This window comes from Cordyceps fumosorosea (assembly GCF_001636725.1).
Source record: "Cordyceps fumosorosea ARSEF 2679 chromosome Unknown scaffold_4, whole genome shotgun sequence".
Lineage (NCBI taxonomy): Eukaryota > Fungi > Ascomycota > Sordariomycetes > Hypocreales > Cordycipitaceae > Cordyceps > Cordyceps fumosorosea.
Window position 1 is genome coordinate 1,086,369 of NW_017387304.1, and position 20,816 is coordinate 1,107,184.

The 20,816-nt window shown below is 54.5% G+C and overlaps 4 protein-coding genes across 4 annotated transcripts; 1 reads left to right on the plus strand and 3 right to left on the minus strand.

Annotated features, from left to right (window-relative positions):
• Positions 1–1,950: 1,950 nt before the first annotated feature.
• Positions 1,951–6,224, plus strand: ISF_02523 (ATPase-like, ATP-binding domain protein; the record flags this gene model as incomplete). The annotated part of the gene is made up of 2 exons (XM_018846129.1): positions 1,951–5,841; positions 5,889–6,224. The coding sequence occupies 2 exons, from the start codon at positions 1,951–1,953 to the stop codon at positions 6,222–6,224; spliced, it is 4,227 nt and encodes a 1,408-aa protein (XP_018706836.1).
• A 726-nt stretch (positions 6,225–6,950) lies between these two features.
• ISF_02524 (ABC transporter) lies at positions 6,951–11,843 on the minus strand (the record flags this gene model as incomplete). The annotated part of the gene is made up of 1 exon (XM_018846130.1): positions 6,951–11,843. One exon carries the CDS (start codon positions 11,841–11,843, stop codon positions 6,951–6,953), a length of 4,893 nt encoding a protein of 1,630 aa, XP_018706837.1.
• A 1,598-nt stretch (positions 11,844–13,441) lies between these two features.
• Positions 13,442–16,024, minus strand: ISF_02525 (nitrilase; the record flags this gene model as incomplete). Its single annotated transcript, XM_018846131.1, has 1 exon — positions 13,442–16,024. One exon carries the CDS (start codon positions 16,022–16,024, stop codon positions 13,442–13,444), a length of 2,583 nt encoding a protein of 860 aa, XP_018706838.1.
• Positions 16,025–16,541: 517 nt separating this feature from the next.
• On the minus strand, positions 16,542–17,592 carry ISF_02526 (nitrilase; the record flags this gene model as incomplete). The annotated part of the gene is made up of 2 exons (XM_018846132.1): positions 16,542–16,590; positions 16,649–17,592. 2 exons carry the CDS (start codon positions 17,590–17,592, stop codon positions 16,542–16,544), a joined length of 993 nt encoding a protein of 330 aa, XP_018706839.1.
• Between the last annotated feature and the right edge of the window lie 3,224 nt (positions 17,593–20,816).

The window sequence follows — 20,816 nt, forward strand, 5'->3', positions numbered from 1 at the left end:
GCAGAGCTGAACTACTATGATGTAATGAGAATACGGCTTTGCCTTAGGTGTTTTATGAATCTGAGCCTGTAATTCATGAAGTTTCGGCCATAAAGACTGTTTATGTGAGCAAGGGCGTGGTCTAGCTTCCGTGACCGCACACCGACCGTATCAAATTCAGCTCCGCAGACGTATAGTAGCATGTGAGGCGGGCTACTGGAGATTGTAGGATGGCTACTACGATTTATGGAGATTTTGCGATTGAAAGTCTTTCATAGGACTGCGACTTGGGAAAGAGTCCATGAAATGCAGTTGTACGACGGGCGCTTTCACCCGTTGTGGTGGCAGTCCTTCCAGCTTCTGTGTCAGGCATATCTGCCTTTCGCGACGGTGAAACCACAAGGCCACCACTCCCTCCCCCGGCTGTCTTTTTTGCTTCTCCCTTTCTTCCTGCTTTTCTGGCTTGGTCCGATGATGCGCTGACTGTCTACATTATTTTTGCCTATACGATGATTCGACGCACATGATTGCGTCGCGAGTGCGCCAGTGATGGAAACAGATGCACCAATTGCTGGAACATCAGGATGAAAGCGGACATGGAATATGTGACGGAAGAGTTTTGACGTTTCGAACCAGGTAGGGATTTAGTTTTGCCCTCGGTCGTTGGGGGAAGTATCGATTTGGTCCTCGTTTGAGGCGGAGGCAACAAAACAGCACGGTCGGAGGGGGGTCTTTGGGGCTGGGTCGGACAATTGATTGGATAGAGAGGAAAAGGGACTGAAAGGGTGACGATATCTGCTTTATTGCAGTTGGTGGGAATAATGTCGGCGTGGCCTCGATCGCATTGTGGCGTTTGACATTGTCTTGCAGATTGCAGGGGTTACGGCTGAATTAGTAACGGCGAGGCTGTGGACAGATAGCTTTGGACCTGTATGGAGCATATATGGATGAAGAAGTTGATTGATGGATACTGGTGGTTTCAGTGGTGAAATGGAGGTTAAGGTTATTGTAAAAGTTGTGGGTTGGAGATGAGGCAGATATACTTGGCGAAAAACACATGTTAGATCAGGTGGGCTGAAAGCGATCGACAGGCCGGAGCATCTGCACCGGGAGGAGCGCTGTGGGGACGGGGCGAAAAATGGGCAAGGGAGAAGAGCTGGGGAGAGGTGTTGGCTATATACTGACGAGCCATAGGTGGAAAGGGAGACAGAGATGTCATAAATAAAAAGTGGCAAATGTATGCAAGATTTAGGAACCGTGCAGATGGTGTATGTATCCTTTGACTTAGTTCTGGTAGCAGTGTAGAATTTCCTGTTGTTGTCAAACCAGTCTTCCAGAACGAGGCTGCCGAGGCGGCGCAAACCCCCCCCCACCTTCCTGTCTTGACCAGTGTCCCGGCCCAAGCCCCAGGCACTGTGGGCACTCATCACCACCAAGAAGTGCCTATAACCTCCCCCGGTAAAGCCACACACCATCATCTCGCAGACACTCTACTGGTAGGCGGCTCTGCCACCAACAACGCCAACCCGAGCCGCCAAACGGCTCGTCGTCTCATCGCTTGTCTTGTCCCATCCACATCTATGTATGTACATACTTCTGGACCTTCCTTTCGTCTATCCCGTTTCATGCTGCTGCCTATCCACCCACGAATGACCTTTCGCTCGCCTCATCTCCTTCTTCACCCGTTTTCATCGCCACCGCCTTGGCTGACCAGACTACCTACTCATGTTACTCTACGCCGCCGCATGCATAATAAATCAAACCGACCACTTTTTGCTCCAGAGCTTATTATTAGCACCTCCGCGCTCAAGCGGCGCGAGCCTCCACACCCCACCTGCGCCTACGCTCTCGACCACCGGCCAGCCTCTGATTACTTCTACTTTTTCCCCCTCTCCTGCATGATTCCGAAACTTTCATCCTCGCTACCTCTTGCTGTAGCTTGTCGTCGTGCCCAACCGGCCTCTTCTCAGGATGAGCAGTCCGAGGGCCGATCGACCTGACGAGCGCCTATCCGATAATGCTGCTGCCCGTCGCCATCCCCATCCCCAGCGCCAGTCCCGACCCCTCCCACTCAATCAAGATGCTGCCCGCGCCTCCCCGGATGCTGCTGGTCGTGAGTCGGCCACATCTCCCAGCGTCGCCTCGGACTCTTACATAGGCTTCCCCTCAGCCGCCACTGAAGTCAGCGACCTCGTCTTTCCTATCCGCTCCGTGGTCAGTGTCGACAAGTCGAGTTCTAGATCAGACGCCGACGAACATGCTTCCTACAACTCCTACGCCGGCTCAGTCGGGACCCCGGTCGCAAGGTCGACCCGATCAAGACGCGGTACCCTGGATACCCGTCCCGGCTCTGTGCCTCCATCGCCCGCTGCCATGTCGCCTGTTGGCCGCGGCCGCCCTAGAGCATCCGTTGAGCTAAACTCTAGCGCCCAGACCGATGGCGCGAGAATAACCGCCTCAACTGCGCCAATCGAACTCGACATTACGGCATCTGAACCCGGCAGTGATGTTGAATCAGGAGCCCTTGGCCGACCTGGGCTCCAGACTGAAGCGGAAATGTCCTCAGCCCTCTCCGAAGGCCAGTCCTCTACCGACGTTCCCCTCTTCACCACTCGCTTTACGCACATCGACACCGAGGAAGGCCACGCCATTATCACAGGAAAAGACGGTGTGCTACAGCAATGTGAGGATGAACCTATCCATACCCCCGGTGCTGTCCAAAGCTTTGGATGTCTGCTTGCCATGCATGAGGAGACCGACGGCAATTTTCTCGTCCGCTATGTCAGTGAAAACTCAAAGCGCTTTCTTGGATACTCACCGAGGTCACTGTTTCGCTTAACAAACTTCCTCGACATCATGACCGACGACCAACAAGACAACCTCCTCGACCATGTCGACTTCATCAAGGACGAGGATGCTGATCCTACCATGAACGGTCCCGAAATCCTCAGCATCTCCATTCGCCACCCCAAAATTGGCAGAGCAGTTAAGCTCTGGTGTGCTATTCATATCAATGCCGCTCACCCAGATCTCATCATCTGTGAGTTCGAGCTAGATGATGACGTCGAAAACCCTCTGCGGCCGCGCAACGAACTTACACCCGACGTCCCTACCGACACCCTTGAAAGCAATCCATCTGAGCAAGCCATTCAAGAAAGCACAGAGATCCTCAGCAAGCCTCTGCGAATTCTCCGAAGCGCGCGTAAACGACGCGGCGAGCAAGGCGCTATGCAGGTTTTTGACATCCTGTCTCAGGTGCAGGAGCAGCTAGCGTCTGCAGCCAGTCTCGAGGTCTTCCTCAAAATCCTCATTGGTATCGTCAAGGAGCTCACGGGCTTTCATCGCATCATGATCTATCAGTTTGATTCTAACTTCAATGGCAAAGTCGTCACTGAACTGGTCGACACCTCTCACACACTTGATCTTTACAAGGGACTGCACTTTCCTGCTTCTGATATCCCTCGCCAGGCCCGTGAGCTCTACAAAGTAAACAAAGTGCGGCTGCTTTATGATCGTGATCAAACGGCATCGCGAATCGTCTGCCGCTCACAACAAGATCTGGATGTTCCTCTGGATATGACGCATGCCTATCTTCGAGCCATGTCACCAATTCACATAAAATATCTCGGCAACATGGAGGTTCGTTCTTCCATGTCGATTTCCATCAATGCATTCAACGAACTGTGGGGCTTGATAGCCTGTCATTCTTACGGTGACCGAGGCATGAGAGTTTCGTTTCCTGTTCGTAAACTATGTCGACTAGTTGGCGAAACGGCATCTAGGAACATTGAACGACTCTCTTATGCTTCCCGTCTCCAAGCTCGGAAGCTCATCAATACGTCGCCTACCGATAAGAACCCGTCAGGTTACATTGTGGCTTCTTCCGATGACTTGCTGAAACTCTTCGACGCAGACTGTGGCCTCCTCTCGATCAAGGACGAAACAAAAGTGCTCGGTGTCATGGAGCACAGCCAAGAGGCATTGGCCTTACTCGAGTATCTGCGTATGAGGAAAGTTACCTCGGTCTTGGCGTCGCAAGATGTGAAACTCGACTTCCCTGACCTGAGATATCGCCCTGGCTTCCATTTTATTGCCGGATTCCTCTATGTCCCCCTTAGCGTCGGTGGCAATGACTTCATTGTCTTCTTCCGCAAAGGCCAAGTCAAGGAAGTAAAATGGGCCGGGAATCCCTACGAAAAGAACATCCGCCAAGGAACTGCTGCATATCTTGAGCCCAGAGCAAGCTTCAAAGTCTGGAATGAAACCGTCATTGGTAAATGCCGTGAATGGGACGAGGAGCAAGTTGAGACAGCATCTGTTCTTTGCCTGGTATATGGCAAGTTCATCGAAATTTGGAGGCAAAAAGAAGCCGCGATACAAAACACAAAGCTTACTCGGCTTTTGTTGGCCAATTCCGCGCACGAGGTTCGGACGCCGTTGAATGCAATCATCAACTATCTCGAAATTGCCCTCGAGGGTAGTCTGGATAGCGAGACCAGAGAAAATCTTGTGAGATCTCACTCGGCGTCCAAATCTCTCATCTATGTGATCAACGATCTTCTCGATCTCACCAAAGCAGAAGAAGGCCAGAACCTCATCAAGGACGAGGTTTTCGACCTTGGTCTCTGCATCCAGGAGGCAACAGACCCATTCAAGATTGATGCGGATAGAAAAGGTCTCTCCTATGAAGTATTTCGACACGATGGCCTACCCAAGTTTGTTCATGGGGATACGCGCCGCGTAAGACAAGCCGTATCAAACGTCACTGCGAATGCGGTCAAGCATACCGAGAAAGGTTCCGTCACTATCAATATTCAACTTACGGAACTAGAAGAGAAGCAAGCCACCATTGAATTCGAAGTAACTGACACGGGTTCTGGAATGACTTCTCGCCAATTGGATGCCCTTTTTCGAGATTTGGAACAAGTCAGCGCAACAATGTCTAACCCAGGAGACTCACACAGCGAAACAGAGAGCTCTCATTCTTCGAATGCTCTTGGTCTTGGCTTGGCTGTTGTTGGTAGAATTGTGCGCAACATGAATGGACAGCTCAGGTTGACGTCTGAAGTTGGAAAAGGCTCCCGATTCATCATTCAGCTTCCCTTTCAACTGCCCGACAGCGAGCTTGATTCTTCCAGATCGGAAGGATCGGTAGGACATGCTGTTAGGCGAGTCTCACAGCGCGACTCGAAGCGACCGGATGGGGAGATCACTCTCGTGCAGAGGGGATTAGGATCCACCGTCCCTACGTTGAGAGAAATGAGCATCGGTAGTGCTAGCCGCCGTAGCGGCAGCCAAGGTAGCCGTGGAAGTCACGAAAGTGGTAAAAGCGATGCAGACCGTCTTATTGACGCCATACAAACACCTTTGTCTGGAGCAAACAAGGACTTTGAGTTTGTCAGCCCCAAGCGACATTCGAAGGGCAGCGGCAGCCTACCTTCCTCTTTATCCGGCCAACCCGCTGGTCGCGCGTCACCCGAGGAGCCTCGGCAGGGCAGCTTGACCTCACGACCGCGTTCTGAAGTGGGTTCTGTACTGGTGAAGGATTCCAAGACCCCCATTAAGGCTGTCAAGATACCCGATGAATACGGAGCTCAGTCACAAATCCCAAGTTCAGCACGGCCGACCGAGAAGCTCGTTCTTACTGGTAGTCAGTTCGGACGGGCACGAAATAACAGCATCGCACAAGAGATTCCCTTGAGAGCTCTTATAGCAGAGGATGACCCTATCAACCTTAAGATTTTGAGAAAACGTCTCGAGCGCGTTGGTCACACTGTTACCCACGCTGTCAACGGCGAGGACTGCGCTGCTATCTTCAAATCTAGCACTGCGGGAGTGGACGTGATTCTAATGGATATGCAGGTAAGTTTTCCAGTGTTTAAGCTAGGGGTATATGCTAATTATAAAAGATGCCCATTGTAGATGGATTGGCGAGCACAAAGATGATTCGCTCGATGGAAAAGGAATCAGAGCAAGAAGGTCATTCAGACATGGCTACGCTCAATGGAAGGGTACCGATCATTGCGGTTTCCGCATCTTTGGTCGAAAAAGAGCTCCAGACCTATATCGATGCAGGTTTCGACGCCTGGATTCTAAAGCCCATTGACTTTAAGAGGCTGAGTGTGTTGATGGGGGGCATCCATGACGATGAGGCTCGGAACTCGAGCGTATACGTGCCAGGACAGTGGGAATCGGGCGGCTGGTTCTGCAGCCGATCATCGGCTGAAGCACAGAGCGGTTCATGACACCTTAACGAAATTACTTTTTGGACATGACAATTTTAATTCATGACGAACGGAATCATAGAGGACGGTGTCGGGGCACGATACCACATACACGGCAAGAAAAACTCAGGTGGAGATGGCGTTTTTTTTTTGGATGTTCGCACTTTTTATTCTTTTCTGGAGTTTGCTTTTTTGGCGGCGGTATAATCCACGGTTGAGGCGACCTTGTTATTATTCTTGAAATGTCTAATGTCTTCTTGCGCAAAGCATCTGAGGAACCGGAACTATTCATGGGTCACGCATATATATACATACACGATCAAGGGAGGTTTGCATTGTCTTTTTATTCTCAAATCCAATTTGCGGGGCGAATTGATGCGATACACGCAAAGAATGCCGGAAGAATACGATTATTCCAGGTTGTTTGATCCTTTTACGTATTATTTTGATCCAAATACACGAAGAGATTATTCATTGGGGGAAATTGAAAACAAGGAATGAGTCTGCAACTGCGATGATCACAAAGTGCATCACAGGAATGAAGTTCTTGAAAGGTGGACAATGGTGTCATCTATAAATGAGACGGTCTATGATGAGAAAATATGGAGGATGATACATGTTGCAGGATGCCCTTTCATCCACATCCAAAAGAAACCGGAGATTTGATCCCATCAGATACAGAAACAAGAAAAAAAACTGGACAGTTGGCGTTGAAGATGTCAGCGTGCTTCTGTGCCTGTGCGCTTTTTACGTATTCTCCTCCTTCACGTTGTGCTGACTGACAATGGAGAGGAACACCTGGTCTAAGCCCGTCGGCGCCACGCTGTAGCTGCTAATGCCAAGCTGCTTGCTGTTCTCCTCGAGCAGCACGACGAGGCTGCCGACGGCCGACTCGCTCGCGTTCGGCGCCGCCGCGGGAGCGCCGCCGTCTTTTTCGCTCTGAATCTGATGCTGCTCCGACGACTCGGACACGTCCTGCTCCTCCTGATGGGGGCGGGGATCCGCAGAATTTCCGCTCCCGACATTGAGGTCGCGCGCGCGGACCGTGAAGCGCAGCTGGCCGTGGTACGTGTTGTGGTCGATGTCGGCGGACGGCAGGCGCTCGCGGACCCAGGCGACAATGGCAGCCATCTCGTCGTCGGGGGTGCGGGGCGCCGAGGCTGCGACGAGGTGGACGTGGACGAGGTCGCCGAAGCGGTGGCGGAGCTCATCAGGGGTGCCGAGGGCAAGGAGTCGACGGGCCAGGATGGCGGCGCGGCCGGCGAGGGCGTCGGCCTCCTCCATGGAGTGCGTGGTGAGGAGGATGGAGCGGCCGGCGCCGGCGCCGGCAAGGGTTCGCCACATGACGCGCTTAGCGGCGGCGTCGAGGCCGGACGAGGGCTCGTCGAGCAGCAAGACGGCCGGATTGCCCATAAGGGCGATGCCGAGGCCGAGCTTGCGCTTGTTGCCGCCGGACAGCGTGTGCGCCATGCGTCCGGCGAAGTGCTCGAGTCCAACGGCGGCGAGCACGGCGGCGACATTGTGTCGCGAGTCGGCGACGCCGCGCACGCGCGCGTAAAACTCGAGGTGCTCGCGCACCGTCATCTGGTCGAGCGCGTCGGCCTGCGGGCACACGCCGAGGTGCGTGCGCGCGAGCGCCAGGTTCTTGGTGACGGAGACGTTCTCGATGAAGACGTCACCGCCGTGGCGCGGGCTGGGCTTAAGGTCGCCGCGGATGACGGAGATGGTGGTCGACTTGCCCGCGCCGTTGGGGCCGAGCAGCGCAAAGACCTCGCCGCGCCGGATGCCGAAGCTAACGTTGTCAACGGCAGTATTCTTTTTGAAAGACTTGGTCAGGTGCGAGACGCGCAGGCCGTCGTCGCTCGCGCCAGCGCCGTTGACGCGCTCCTGCTCGTCAAGGACGTCCTGGTCCACGGCTTCGGGATCCTGGGGCGCTCGGCCACGGGTGAAGATGCGATGCAGCCACGAAAAGGGCGAACCGCCATCCAGCCACAGCAGCATGAGGAACATGATTGCGGACTGCACGGCCAGGTAGAGGATGGGGCCGCCATAGTAGAGCAGGCTCTGCGGGTTCGGGGAGAGGACGTTGCCGTCGCACGCAATGGAGAAGAGGTTAGCGGCAATGAAGAGCGCTCGCATAGCCGAGGTGATGGGGGAAAATATAGCGATGATGAAGTACGTCGCGCGCAGCGTCTTGTCAATATTAGCCACATCCACGTATGTCAGGACGCAGACATAGGTGATGAGATATCCCAGCATGAAAATGGCTTGCAGGACGGCAGACCATGCAAATGCCCCCAGCTGCGACTTGGTGAAGAGCGAGACGATGTAGGAGAAGATGATGGAGCACAGGCCGTACAGGAACAAGACGACGAAGATGTAGCTGATGTTGTACCATACATTCGAAAGCGAGGCCCACACGGCGGTGACGACGGCAGAGCTGACGAGAACCAAGAGAAAGTCAAACGTGAGGTAGGCAAGCCAGAGGGGCAGCGGACGCACACCGTTGGAGTACTGCAGGGCTCGGACGAAGCGTCGGCGCTCACTGCTCGGGTAGAGAGCGAAGAACGCGGGGTAGATGGCAAGGGCAATGCCCATGTAAATGACCAGGTTGAGGGCGTTGCCGATACCAGGGCGAAACGGGGTGTCGAAGCCTGACCAGTCTGTCGAGATGGAGGTGTTTGTCTGCAGAACATCGAGGATTTGTTGCGAGAGAATGGAGCTGGTGATGAACAGGTTTGCAGCCCAGGCGAATGTTGCGTTACTGTTGTCGTCGCCCAACCAGAAGCCCATAGTCACATTTGCGGGATTTCTTGTGATGTAGTTGGTATAGTCGTCAAAGGTGTCGACGAGCTTAAGGCTGCTAAGAAGGCCAGCCCCGGCAGACGCACCATTCGTAGACCCTGCCAAGATGGGCTTAAACAGTCTCAACAGATTATCTGTCGACACCTTGGATGGTGGTCCGGCAAGGAAGGTAAGCCGACCCGTGCCGTCCCTCATGTTCAGGATCTGGCTGAATGCGTCTTCAGTGCCGTAATTTGATGCCTGATCACCAGATGCACAGCCTGGCAGTGTCGAGTTGGCAACAAAGAGGCTCGTAAGACCGGCAGCGAGGATGGGGATGACGAAGGCAATCGCATACATCTGCCAGTTGCGCTTCAAGATGGTAATGCGCTTGCAAAACAGGATAGCGGCCTGTCGCAGATAGCCGACTGGTTTTCCGTCAATGAGCTGCAAGGCTTGCGATGGCTGCTCGTTTTGCGACGTATCGTCTGGGTCGCGAGTCTTTTCTGTGGACGTCTGGCCAGTTGGGAAAGCCTCCTCATCCTTGATCTCTTCTGCCAATTGCATGAAGACGTCCTCAATTGTAGGACCGGAGAAACGGTAGCCAGGGATTTGATCGCTTTCTAGTTTCTTGATGACGGAGGCGGCAAGCGCAGATGAAGGGGCGACATATGTGACCTGGTCAAACGCATCCTTCTTCTTGACGCCCTCCACACTGGGTAGCGATTTCAGCGTGGCAGTCTTGTGGACATTGACACGATATCCGCCACCAAACCTATCCTTGAGCTCGACAGAGGAGCCCTGCGCTCGCAGAGTTCCCTTGGACAGGATGGCGATATGATCAGCAAGCAGGTCAGCTTCGTCGAGGAAGTGGGTGGTCAGGATCATGGTGCGCTTCCCGCGCTCAGCGAGAAGAATATCCCATAATTTTCGGCGAGATAACGGGTCGATGCCACTGCTAACCTCGTCAACGCAACAGACTGCACTGCCGCCGGTCAACATCATGCCCAGCTGAAGCTTTCGCTTTTGGCCACCAGATAGTGTTTTGGCGAGAGCCTTGCGCTTGGGCCAGAGGTCGATTGCTTTAATCAACTCGTTGATTTCCTCCTTGCTAGCATGATTCTTGGGCGCTTTCAGTCGGTTAAAAGTGTAAATATGTTCCGTAACACTGACGTTGTCCCACAGTACGTTCTTTTGTGGCGCGATTCCCAGTCCACCAGTTCCATCAATGGAAATGGAACCGCTTGTAAGCCTGTGAAGACCGGCAATGGCATCCAAAGTGGTGCTCTTACCGCTACCGTTGGCTCCTAGCAGACAGACGATCTGGCCGCGGCGGGCGTTGAGACTAAACTTGTCCACGGCAACAACGGGCTGGGAGGCATTTTTAGCTTTCGAGGTAAAGGCAAAGATGCGAGAAAAGATACCCGGCTGATAAATTTTGCTAAAATCACGCAGCTGCACAGCATCGTCTTGCATCGAGGTAGCGTTGTTGGTCACATTCCGGCCTTTGCTTGAAGTTCCGTGGAACATGTACTCAAAAGCGGCTCCAATGAGTGCATAGACGAAGATCTGGGCTATGAGCATGGTCCAGAAAAAGATGCCTGGCAACTGGAAGGAAGCTTCAGGTGAGCTGGACGTGAGGCTGGCCGGTTTGCCATACTTTTCGAACCAAGACATGTTAATAATCGCATAGACGTAGGCGCAGGGCGCGAAGAGAACAGAGAGGAAAGTAACCGTTCCGGTGGGGGGTCTGGTAAGCGCCTGGGCGAGAATGCCAAGAAGCAGCATGGACAATGTTGAGGTGATGCCACTGAGCTGGGCTTTTTTGAAGAAGCAGGCGATCATGATGGACATGGAGGCAAGAGCGAGGCCAGCAAGAATGTGAAGAACGAGCACGATGGCGACACTCGTGTGGCTGTAGACGCCGTAGCGAATGACGATGGAGCCAATGATCCAGGCGGGGGCGTAGATGAGAGAAAAGGACCAATGGTGGGCGGCGAGTCTTGCAAATATGGCCATCCAGGGGTTTCGGACAGGCATCATGGCGTCGATGAGCTGGGACATGCCGGCTTCTCTCTCGGTGGCTATGAAGCCCGTCAAGTGATAGGAGATCCAGAGGATGGTGGCGATGAAGGCGACACCCATGAAGTTGATGATGGAATTGTGGTAGAATCGGCGCGTCTGGGCAACGCGCTGCTCGCTGGTGAGGCTTGTAAAGGCCTTTTCTTGGATATTCGCAAGAGGATCCTGCTGGTTGGGGTCGGAAACCTTGGCGATGGCCTTGTCGACCATGTGCTGGGTAGGAATCAAGTATACCTGCTCAACATTATCACCTCTATCGACTTGAATCTTGACGGGCTCGTTGTAGAAGGCGGCGTCTGTGCGAATGGTGTAGTTCCAAATGCCACCGGTGCCCTCGTCGGGGGATGCGCGGAAGACGACGGCGTTGAAGCAGCTCGTCACGCCACGGAGCGTGCTGGGACACTCGGCGACAATGTCCCTCTCGTTGGTGAGGCGGAGGATGGTGATGCCGGCGCTCGCATTCCGCACGGTGCTGGCGACGTCGTCGAGGACCTTGTCGATGCTACCGCCGGCCAGCCCGCTGTTGACGAGGAGGAGCTTGGTGCGGCCGGCGTCGACGGCGTGCTGCAGGGCGTCCTTGATGGGAATGAGGGGCCGGACGTCGCCGATGCCAAAGGTGGCGGGCGGGACGAAGAGGTTGCGCGCGAAGCTGAAGAAGACGGAGAGGACGAGGGGCACGAGAAAGGCCATGAAGCTGACGACGAGGTAGTGGCGGAGGATGAGGGTGCGCAGGTTCTTGCGCATCAGCGTCCATGTCTGACGGATGATCGCCATGGCGGCGGAGGCGGCGCGCCAAAGCCGGCGACGACGATGTCGGGTCCGGCGACGATCGGGGTATCGCGGGAGAGGAAGTAATGCCGGTGGCGGCGGCACACGAGCCGGGCCGCTCGAGGATCGTCGAGCTACGCGACGGTGTTCGGTGGTGGTGGTGGTATCAAGTCAATGCGACAAAGAGTGGCATGAATGCGAGCCGGGATATCAGAGCATTGGTAAAACGACAGACGCGGAAAGAAGGACTCGGAGAGTGTCTATAGCAGAATATAAGACTAAGAAGCGAAAAAGCAAAAAAGAAGGTGAGGCAGAGCGAACGTCGATGAGGAAGAAGAACAAAGGATAGGATAGAATGAAATGGTGGCCAAAGAAAGGCTAAGACTGGCGTTTGTCTGTTTGGCGGGGTTCGGAAGCCGAGTGCCTGCAAATTAGGCGCAGCACGATTGATCACGTTGGAGGTCAGGAAGGAAGAGTCGGTCGGCTGTTTTTTTGGTGCCGAGTCGGGAAATCGTGAGTACAAGGATTTCGGCAGGGAATGATACCGGAAAATTGGCAAAGGATGAAGTATGTTTAAAGAAAGCTATCAAGAGAACAGAAAAGAAATTGGTGGCAGCAGCCAAGGCACCAAAAATGATCCCAGGCCAACAATATCATGTTAGCGTTGACGACTGGCGCAACTTTGATTTTTCCATGACATTCCGGAGTACTTGCGGCCCGAGGGGAAACAAGCCAAAGGCGCCCGGGGCTGGGGCTGGGCTCTGCTTGGCTACTGGGCTGCTGACGGTGATGACGCAACGCGAGTCCAGCCGCATTGACTGATGGGGGACCTTTTCGCGAGTTCATCAGTCTTGGGTGTTTTCGCGAGTCTTGGCTTGGGGTTTTGGTATTTCATCGTTTATCCATCAGCGTGCAGCCAAGCCAAGGCAGCGAACAAGTCGTGACTCGTCCACCGCAATTCCAAGACGCCATCTCTCTTGGCGGGCGCGAATAATTCTCAGAAATCCTCCAAACACAGCCTGAACTTGTCTGAGCAAACTGCTTCATCGTCGAGTCCGAGCAGACAAGGCCATCACAAGTAGATTGTATCCTGCCACGTGTCTCAACATCAGCCATGTCTCTCCCTGTACCCCCCTGTTTCTGACAGACTTGGACAATAGCACGGAAGTAAATGTCCCAAAAATAACAAAATCAACTTCTCGACCGGCCCCGCCTCGGAAACAAAGCCGCGCCTTATTAGCGCTTCATCAAGGTTCGGGTCGGTCACATCAACTTCCCGACCTCCGATAAGCTGCAGCCTCGCCTGCCAAGATCACGGGATGCTACCCTAAGTATTACATATTTAAGATTCACAGATGCCAATTGTGCAACAAGCAATTCAACATCACCAAACTCTTGAATATCTTGTCCATTAAAATTGCTTTTGCCCCGTTCATTAACACACAAAGAAAACCTGTGCCCACCTCAAGTAAATAAGAACCCTGAATCAGGACATGACAAAAAAGCTCACACTGTACCACAGCCAAAGGTAAGTCAATATATCGTGTATTTGTATATCGTATATCAATACATCTCATAAATCATCACAAACCATCACACCACGCCTAATCTACAAGAAACCCACCACCATACTCGTCCGAATCATCCCCTCCATCCACAACCATGTCAAACTCCTCCGTCTCATCACTCTCCCCGTCATCCCCTTCATCCCCTTCATCCCCATCCTCCTTATCCGCCTCCTCCAGCAGCTTATCAACCTCCTCCTCCGCCTCCTTCCTCTCCGTCTCATCCACGCCCGCCCAAACACGCTCCCGGATCCTCAGCCCTGTCAGCAGCCTCCTCCACCACCGCCTCGCCACCAATGCCCGCGCCTCCTCCTCCGCCGTGCGCTCCGCCTCCTCCAACCCGGCGATCACCGCCTCCACCGCGGCCGCGTGCTCCGCCGCGACCACCGCGCCGCGCAGCACCGCCGTGCCCTGCCGGCCCTGAAACGCGAACCCTGTCAGCGCTGGCGCGTAATCGACCCCCAGTACCCGCGCCGCGCGCGCCGCCAGCTCGTGCTCCACGTGTGCGCCGCCGCGCGGCACCATGCTCGGCACGTACACCTCGACGTTGCCAAACTTGTTCTTGGGCACGCGCCCATCGCGCACCGGCTCCGGCTCGTACAGCTCCGTCTGGTCCTCCGTGTAGATGGGCACGCCCGCCGCGTCCTCCTCTTCTTCACGGCGGCGGTGGTAGTCGTCATTGTTTTCGAACCTGTACTTGGGTCGCTTCGCCTTTGGCAGCCACTTGGCCGGAATCTCGTTGGGCCGGACCTCGCGCCCCATGCGGAACCACTTGTCCGCGCTCCGGGCGACGCGCACGTCCCGCCGTCGATAAATCTTCTCTAGTGGGCCTTTGCTGCCGGAGCTCACTGTGCCAGACGGCGTCGCGGTCGGCACTAGCACCTCGTGCCTCCGCAGGTGCCGCAGCAGCGCAAACACAGGGTGATCCTTAAAGTCCTGCACGTTGCGCGGCATCGGCTCCCGCGCCTCCACGCCCACGAGCTCCGCATCCTCAATCTGGTCCAAGTTTGTTCGGTGCCGACGCCGAAACGACCGCATCGCCGTCCGCCACCAGTTGTTGCCGGCGACGTCCGCCGCTACATCGACGCGCATACGCCTCGTCTTGGCCGCGTACGCTTTGGCATACCGCACGGTCACGTCGCGCGCCGTGCCGTCCTCGTCAAACGCAACCACATAGCTCATGCAGTTTTCCTTGTCTGTAATCGGCGGCTCCAGAGACTTGGACTTCCAAAACGTATGCGTAACCGCCGGGTCCGCCGGCTGCCACTTTTGATGCCCCGTGTCCAGCACCTCCACCCAGTAGACGGGATATGCAGACTCGCGGAGACGCACCGGCGCCGCAAAGCTCTTTTGCGGCTTTGTGGGCGACGGTGACGGCAGCGGCTCAAAGTTGCGACTCGCAGCATTTGGGTGTCCCAGCCGCCGTCGCACAGACGATCCAGCATGGCTGGTCGGCACTGCCGCCGCCGCCATCTCTTTGTACTGCGTTACCTGGGAGCGCATCTCGTCCTCCCGTCGCGCCGTAGCCGTCTCCCTCGTCGGCGCCGTCGTTTCTGCCACTTTGGGCAGCGTCGGGGCTCCGTTGCCAAACGCCAGCGGCTGAAGCGAGCACACGAGTCTAGCCCGGACGCCGACGCCCCGCAGCAGCGCACAGTACAGCTGCGCCCCTACGTCGCGCGAGCCCTGCATCGTCGCGGCCGCGCGCCGAAAGTCTTGCCGGTCGGCACACGTCTCCAGGTGGTCTGGGAGCCGGTAACGGTCCAGCTGCGCCGCGTCCTCGGCCCAGCGCGCGCGCCGCAGCCCCCGCTCCGTCACCTCGAACTTGGCGCGCCACGCATCGCCCGCCTGCTTGAGGCCCGTCTTGAGACTTTCGGCTTGGCCGAACTGCGGGAGATGCGGGCCGGGCGTCAGGTAGTCGGCCGTCTTGTTGCTAACGTGCGCCCGTAGCGTCTCCTGCACCTGCTCATCATTGCACCAGTGGTTTCGTCGCGCGACGTGCGAGAGTAGGCACAGCAGATGCATCTTGTGCACGTCGAGCCGCCGGTCTCGCTCTTCCTTAGTGATGGGCTTGCGACGATCGGCATTGCGCTTCGCGGATGCGCTCGCGGCCTGCTGAGCCGTCAGGTTGAGCTCAAGATCTTTCGACACATGCTCAGTCGCTGACGAAGAGGTAGCTGTGTTCTGCTCTAGTGCCGCGGCCAAACCAACGTCCTCGAATATCATGTCTTCGTCGTCTTCATCGCTATCATCTTCGGAGTCGCGCTCAATTGTTTGCACCTGTTCGGGTGGCAGAGGGACGTCCTGAAACTCGATTTCTTCATCTTCGTCTTCGTCATCGTCGTCGTCATTGTCGACAGATTGCTCTCGGGTGGTCGTAGTCGCGGTTGCGGTTGTAGTCGCGGCCGGTCCGCTTGCTGCTTGCTGCTCGTGAATGGACTTTTGTCGGCCAGAACGACGTCTTTTCATCGGAGGTTCGTCATTGATGCTGTCTCTGGATGCGGATCCTTGCACGCCAGCTTCAGCAAGCATCTCCTGGTAAATGCTCGCCCCGCCTGTGGTAGGAGTGGCTTTGCTGCTTCCTCGGCTTCCGGCTGCGTTTGATCGCCGCTTTCTGCCAACCATTTCTACATGTTTGAGCCGCCTGGAAGGTTGCGTACCGCAGATGAGCGTTATGTGCCGAAATTGTGGTTTGGTGCAAGTTGCGACAGCCGAAACTGTGCCACTTGGTGACTCCCTACATCTTGCGTGCAGAGCTGGGTGCCCCACCTATTCGGAGCCAAGCTCCTGGCCTAATTGTAAAGTAGAGAAGCATATTTTTAAGAGTTCTATATTCAATAGTCGGTAGACGGGAACGATGTCAGTGAAACTGTTAAATAAATGCTTAAGTCCAAAAAAAAAAAGAAAGAAGAGAAAAAAAAGAAATAGGATTGGTAGTATACGGATATTGTCATTCAAGAACTGTCTAGCTCAACTGGAAATTGACTAGCATGAAATGGGGTTGTGAAGCACGACGTTGACGGCGCACGCCGCTTGGAAATCAACAGAAGCCGTGAACATGGCAAAGCAAAAGGAAAAGACGAGAAAAGAGATGAAACCACAGAAATAGAGGTAAACAAAAACTCGGTATCAAATTTACTCGTTACTTTGTGAGCCAACCAAGGTAGTCGGCAACAATCAACGTCACCATGCTGAAAGCAAGTTAGTGAACAAGAATGAATGAATAGCTTTGGGTGTAGGTCAACTTACGCATGGGGTGCAATGCGGACGTAGTATGTGCCGAAACCACAGTAGAATCGTAGGAGGCCTTCCTGCTTAGCCACCTTGGTAAAACAGTCTGTCATGCTCTTGTACTGCAGCTTGCCATCAGGCCCTTTTTGCTGCTTTTGCAGGCGTGTCTTGACAAAGTCAAAAGGCAGGCTAAAGAAGGAAGCGAAGAATCCTGCCGTGGCACTAGCGGCAAGAGTTTGGACTCGAGGAGAGAGATCAGTATTTTGCTTCAACTGGGCCTTGGCTTCGCTGAAGAAGGCGAGCTGGCCAAAGTTGAGGGCCATGGCTCTGGCGACAGTCGGGGCAGCGCCAGCCCAGAGTGCGCCGATGCCTTCGCTTTTGGCGATGGATGACAGGGCATCAATAACGGATTTGTAGTTTTTACGCTCGGCAAGCGGCTTGAGACCGTCGCTCTGCATGCGGATGAGAGCAAGATCTGCCGGGTTGCCAATCATGGCAGCCAGACCACCGGCAGTGAGACCAGCAGTGGCGCGTTCTTTAAATCCAACGCTCCGGCCCTCAGCCTTGGCTCGGGAGCTAAGAGATCCCATAAAGGTATCGAAGAAGCCCAGGCGAGCGGTGGTATAGACAGCTTGGCGCAACAGGCCAGCCGACAGGCCAGTGTATAGGTCGGCAAATCTGCCACTGGCGACAATTTGACGAGCAACAGCGATTGGGCTCGGTTTTGGCCCAGATGCGGTACCTTCACCAGCCAGCTGGATGCGGACTTTGACCATGTCAACAGGTTGGATGACGGTGGTGGCGACCATGCCACTAATACCGCCATTGATGAATGGCAGGGCGGCAACCATGTAGGGAGTGTGAATGAATTTTGAAATGCGAGCAACAGTATCACTCTTCATCATGTCAGACGTCCTCGTCCGGGCGGACTCGGCCGCTTGCTTCAAAGGCCCGGTAGTCATGTTGAGTGTTGGGTTGGAGGGGGGCTCTGACGTAGAAGAGAGCGGTGGATGTGTGGGAGCCTGCATTTTTAAAGGTGATTAGTGGCTAATAATAGGAAGGGTGAATGCGATACAAGAACAAGGTGCAACAAGAAGGGAGGATCGCCCAGGCTATAAGCCAAATATGAGACGAAACGTGCCGGACACGACCGGGCCGTCAGAGACCCTGGACATGACGGCGGCGTCTCGAGACAGGTGAAGAAGCCGTGTTTGGCCGCCGAAACGGTGGCAGAACGGCCAAGCGTTGCGAAGACGGAGGCGGCAAGTAATAGTCAAGTAAGGACACCCATGCTCATTCGATGCGGCTCTCATTTACAACTCATGTGTAATGTGGATTCGTGATGGGATCCGCCCGCCGGCAGCAATCGGAGCAGGGAATAGCTGTGGCGGGTCGGACGGTATAAGATAAAGCTTACCTCACAGAATTACGGGTGGGGGACCGAGGGCTCAACAAATCGCAGTGTCGCGGGAGACCTATATGAATGGGTAAATAGAGTAGTTGTCAGCCTTCTGCGGTCATGTACGAAGACGAGGCCCGGACACGGCCCGCCGGCCAAGGCGGCGCTGGCAAGGCAGCCCCAGGCGAGACGGGCGGCGACGAGACAACGAGTGGCCCCGATGCAGTGGGGCGCTCCAAGATGAAGGTGGATGGATGGAATCGGTTCTTACATACTTGTAAGTGATTTCAAGAGAAATCAGGATGCTTTCCTTGAACTTGGTGACAAGTTTGCGCAGACGAGATTTCTTCGTTGTTTTGTTGGCGCGCCACAAGCTGCCACCGGAAGAGGCCCAGGAAGGGCTGACTGGTTGTCTGTCTGGTTGAGTGTCTAGCAAGTGCGAAACTCTAATACGGCGTGTCGAGCGAGGTCAAAGTCAATCGAAGCAGGCCAGGCTAAAAGAGGTCGAGTCGACGAGCGATGGCAGCGACAAGCAGACAGAACGGCGAAAGGACGAAATCTATCAAGAAATCAAGTCTAGAAACCAGGTGTTGATAAATCTAGGTTTCAAGATCAAGGGGAAAGAAGAGAGGGAGGGGTTACGAGTGAGGAGAAGAAGGCGCATGCCAGCCGTTTGACTGATGAGGTACGCATTTGGAGAGAGAGCTAATGCCGAACCACCGTCGCGCGCTGTCTATTCGGAACCCCTCACTTGATAAAAGAGGCGAGGCGAGGCAGTAGAGAGTACATGGTCGATACATGGGCGAAGCCAAACGCGGGTGGACGAGAGACTAGCCAGTCACCTGTCGTGGATTATCAGTTTGAAGATGGTGTGGAGGGAAGAGGAGGAGAGGAGGAGGGTGGCAGCCACAACACTGGATACTGCACTGGGCTGGCGCAAAGCCAGAGCCAGCCCAGCCTAGCCCAGTCCAAGCCCATTTTGAGACTGCGGGGTTGAGAATGGGCGGGACAGAGATCAACATGGTGAAGAGTGTAGTAGGCAATGTAATAATAGAGGATGGTTGCGTGTATGGTGTACCACACAAACACACCATCTTTTTACCTACGTCAGGCTTGTCTTTGTGCATCATTATAGCCTCCTTCCACATGGCTAGTGTACTCTCGCTCACACACAACTAGAAGCTCCTAATACTCAACGGTCACCTCCATCCTATCCTCACCCTTCCGCTCATGATGCGCGTTCACACCATGACGCTTCGGGATGATCAGGCACCGGGTAGATGGCATCAAGTGTCGCGACGCTCTCGCAGGTTTTGCCCGGGTCGCTGGAACGGCATGCATGATACATGTTCCCCCCCCCCCGCTGAGACCCGGCTCTCCAGTTCAAATAACTGGCCGGACGACGGAGCTTCTGTGCCGACAACTTGGCAAGTAAAATACGAAGTGCATGCACAGCTCGTCACTGTTTTGAAATGGCAACAGCGTGTTGACAGCCTAGCTGGGCCAGAGCTGGAGCTTCTGTATGTACATACAGTACATACATTCATTCTAGGCCTGGTTTGGCCAAGCACCAAGGCCAAGTTTGGGGTACATCAGTGGTACAGACAATACCACCAGTCACAGCATGTGCAATGTGCATGACAAGATGCTTTGCTCTCCTTATTACAAGGCACATAAAATACTCCATGCGGAGCAATAATAACCGCCTATTTTGTCCAGCGACCTCCAGCACTCCTTTCGCGCAGGTGCGATATTGTTGATGCAAGGAATACACCTGTACCTACAACTGCCGTACCAAAAGGCTAAAATACACAGGATCGACGGTCTGATCAATCAAAGCAAAGGTTGTCTTCTACCGTGCGACTCGGGCGACCCCCGTGCCCGTTCGTGCGGGGAGCTGCGAAAAACTTGCCCATAGCTAATAACTGATGCATTATAGGCTGTCCATCCAGCACCTAGCACCAGTAATGCAAGGCTGGGGGAAGCTATGGACATGGAGCAGTGACGTGACCGTGCCTAGCTCATGTTAGTATAATTCGTACTTATTTAGTCAATGGTCTAGGTGCAGCTGGCGTAGAGCCAGAGGCACAATAGTCTCTGTGCCTGAACTCACCAGATGCCGCGTCGTCTCCGTCAGGCCCCGAGATCTACAAGACATCGAGTTTGGTCAAACTCAACGTCAAACTCGGCCAACACCTCTCGGCTCGGAGATGCAAAGTCAATCGCCGACTTGGAAGCGGCAGAGAGCCATATTTCGGTTTCTCTAAACCTTGTCCTCGCACGACTGGTCTTTTGTGGCTTGACGCCGACGCGACCCTGCCAAGCTTAGACACGGCGTCTATCGGAAAAAGTCGCAATCGAATGAAGCCCAGCATTGATCGGCTGAAATTGATAAGAGACTCTGTAAGTCTACGAGGGAATTATATTCGCCCGTCATTTCGACTCATATGGGCAATGGCGGATCAAGGACCAAGCAAGTACGAATACGTAATTTGCCTCACCGAGAGTCTCAAAGCATGGGTCATAAGAATTATTAGCAACCAACGTTTTGTAAAAGATGAGAAACCATGGCCACACGGGATTAACCCCTGTCAGAGTGCGATTGAGTTGCAATATCCGGTTTCCTGCTGTCATCGAAACAGTGTCCAGCCAATTCCGGCTCATTTTGAGCAGCTCATCTACGGATATAAACTCTGCATTATTTCCTAACAGACGCGGCAGGCTTGATCATCTGTCCGACGACGGCGAGCGGCGAGAAGCGGCTATTCGCACCGTAAGCTAGTTCCA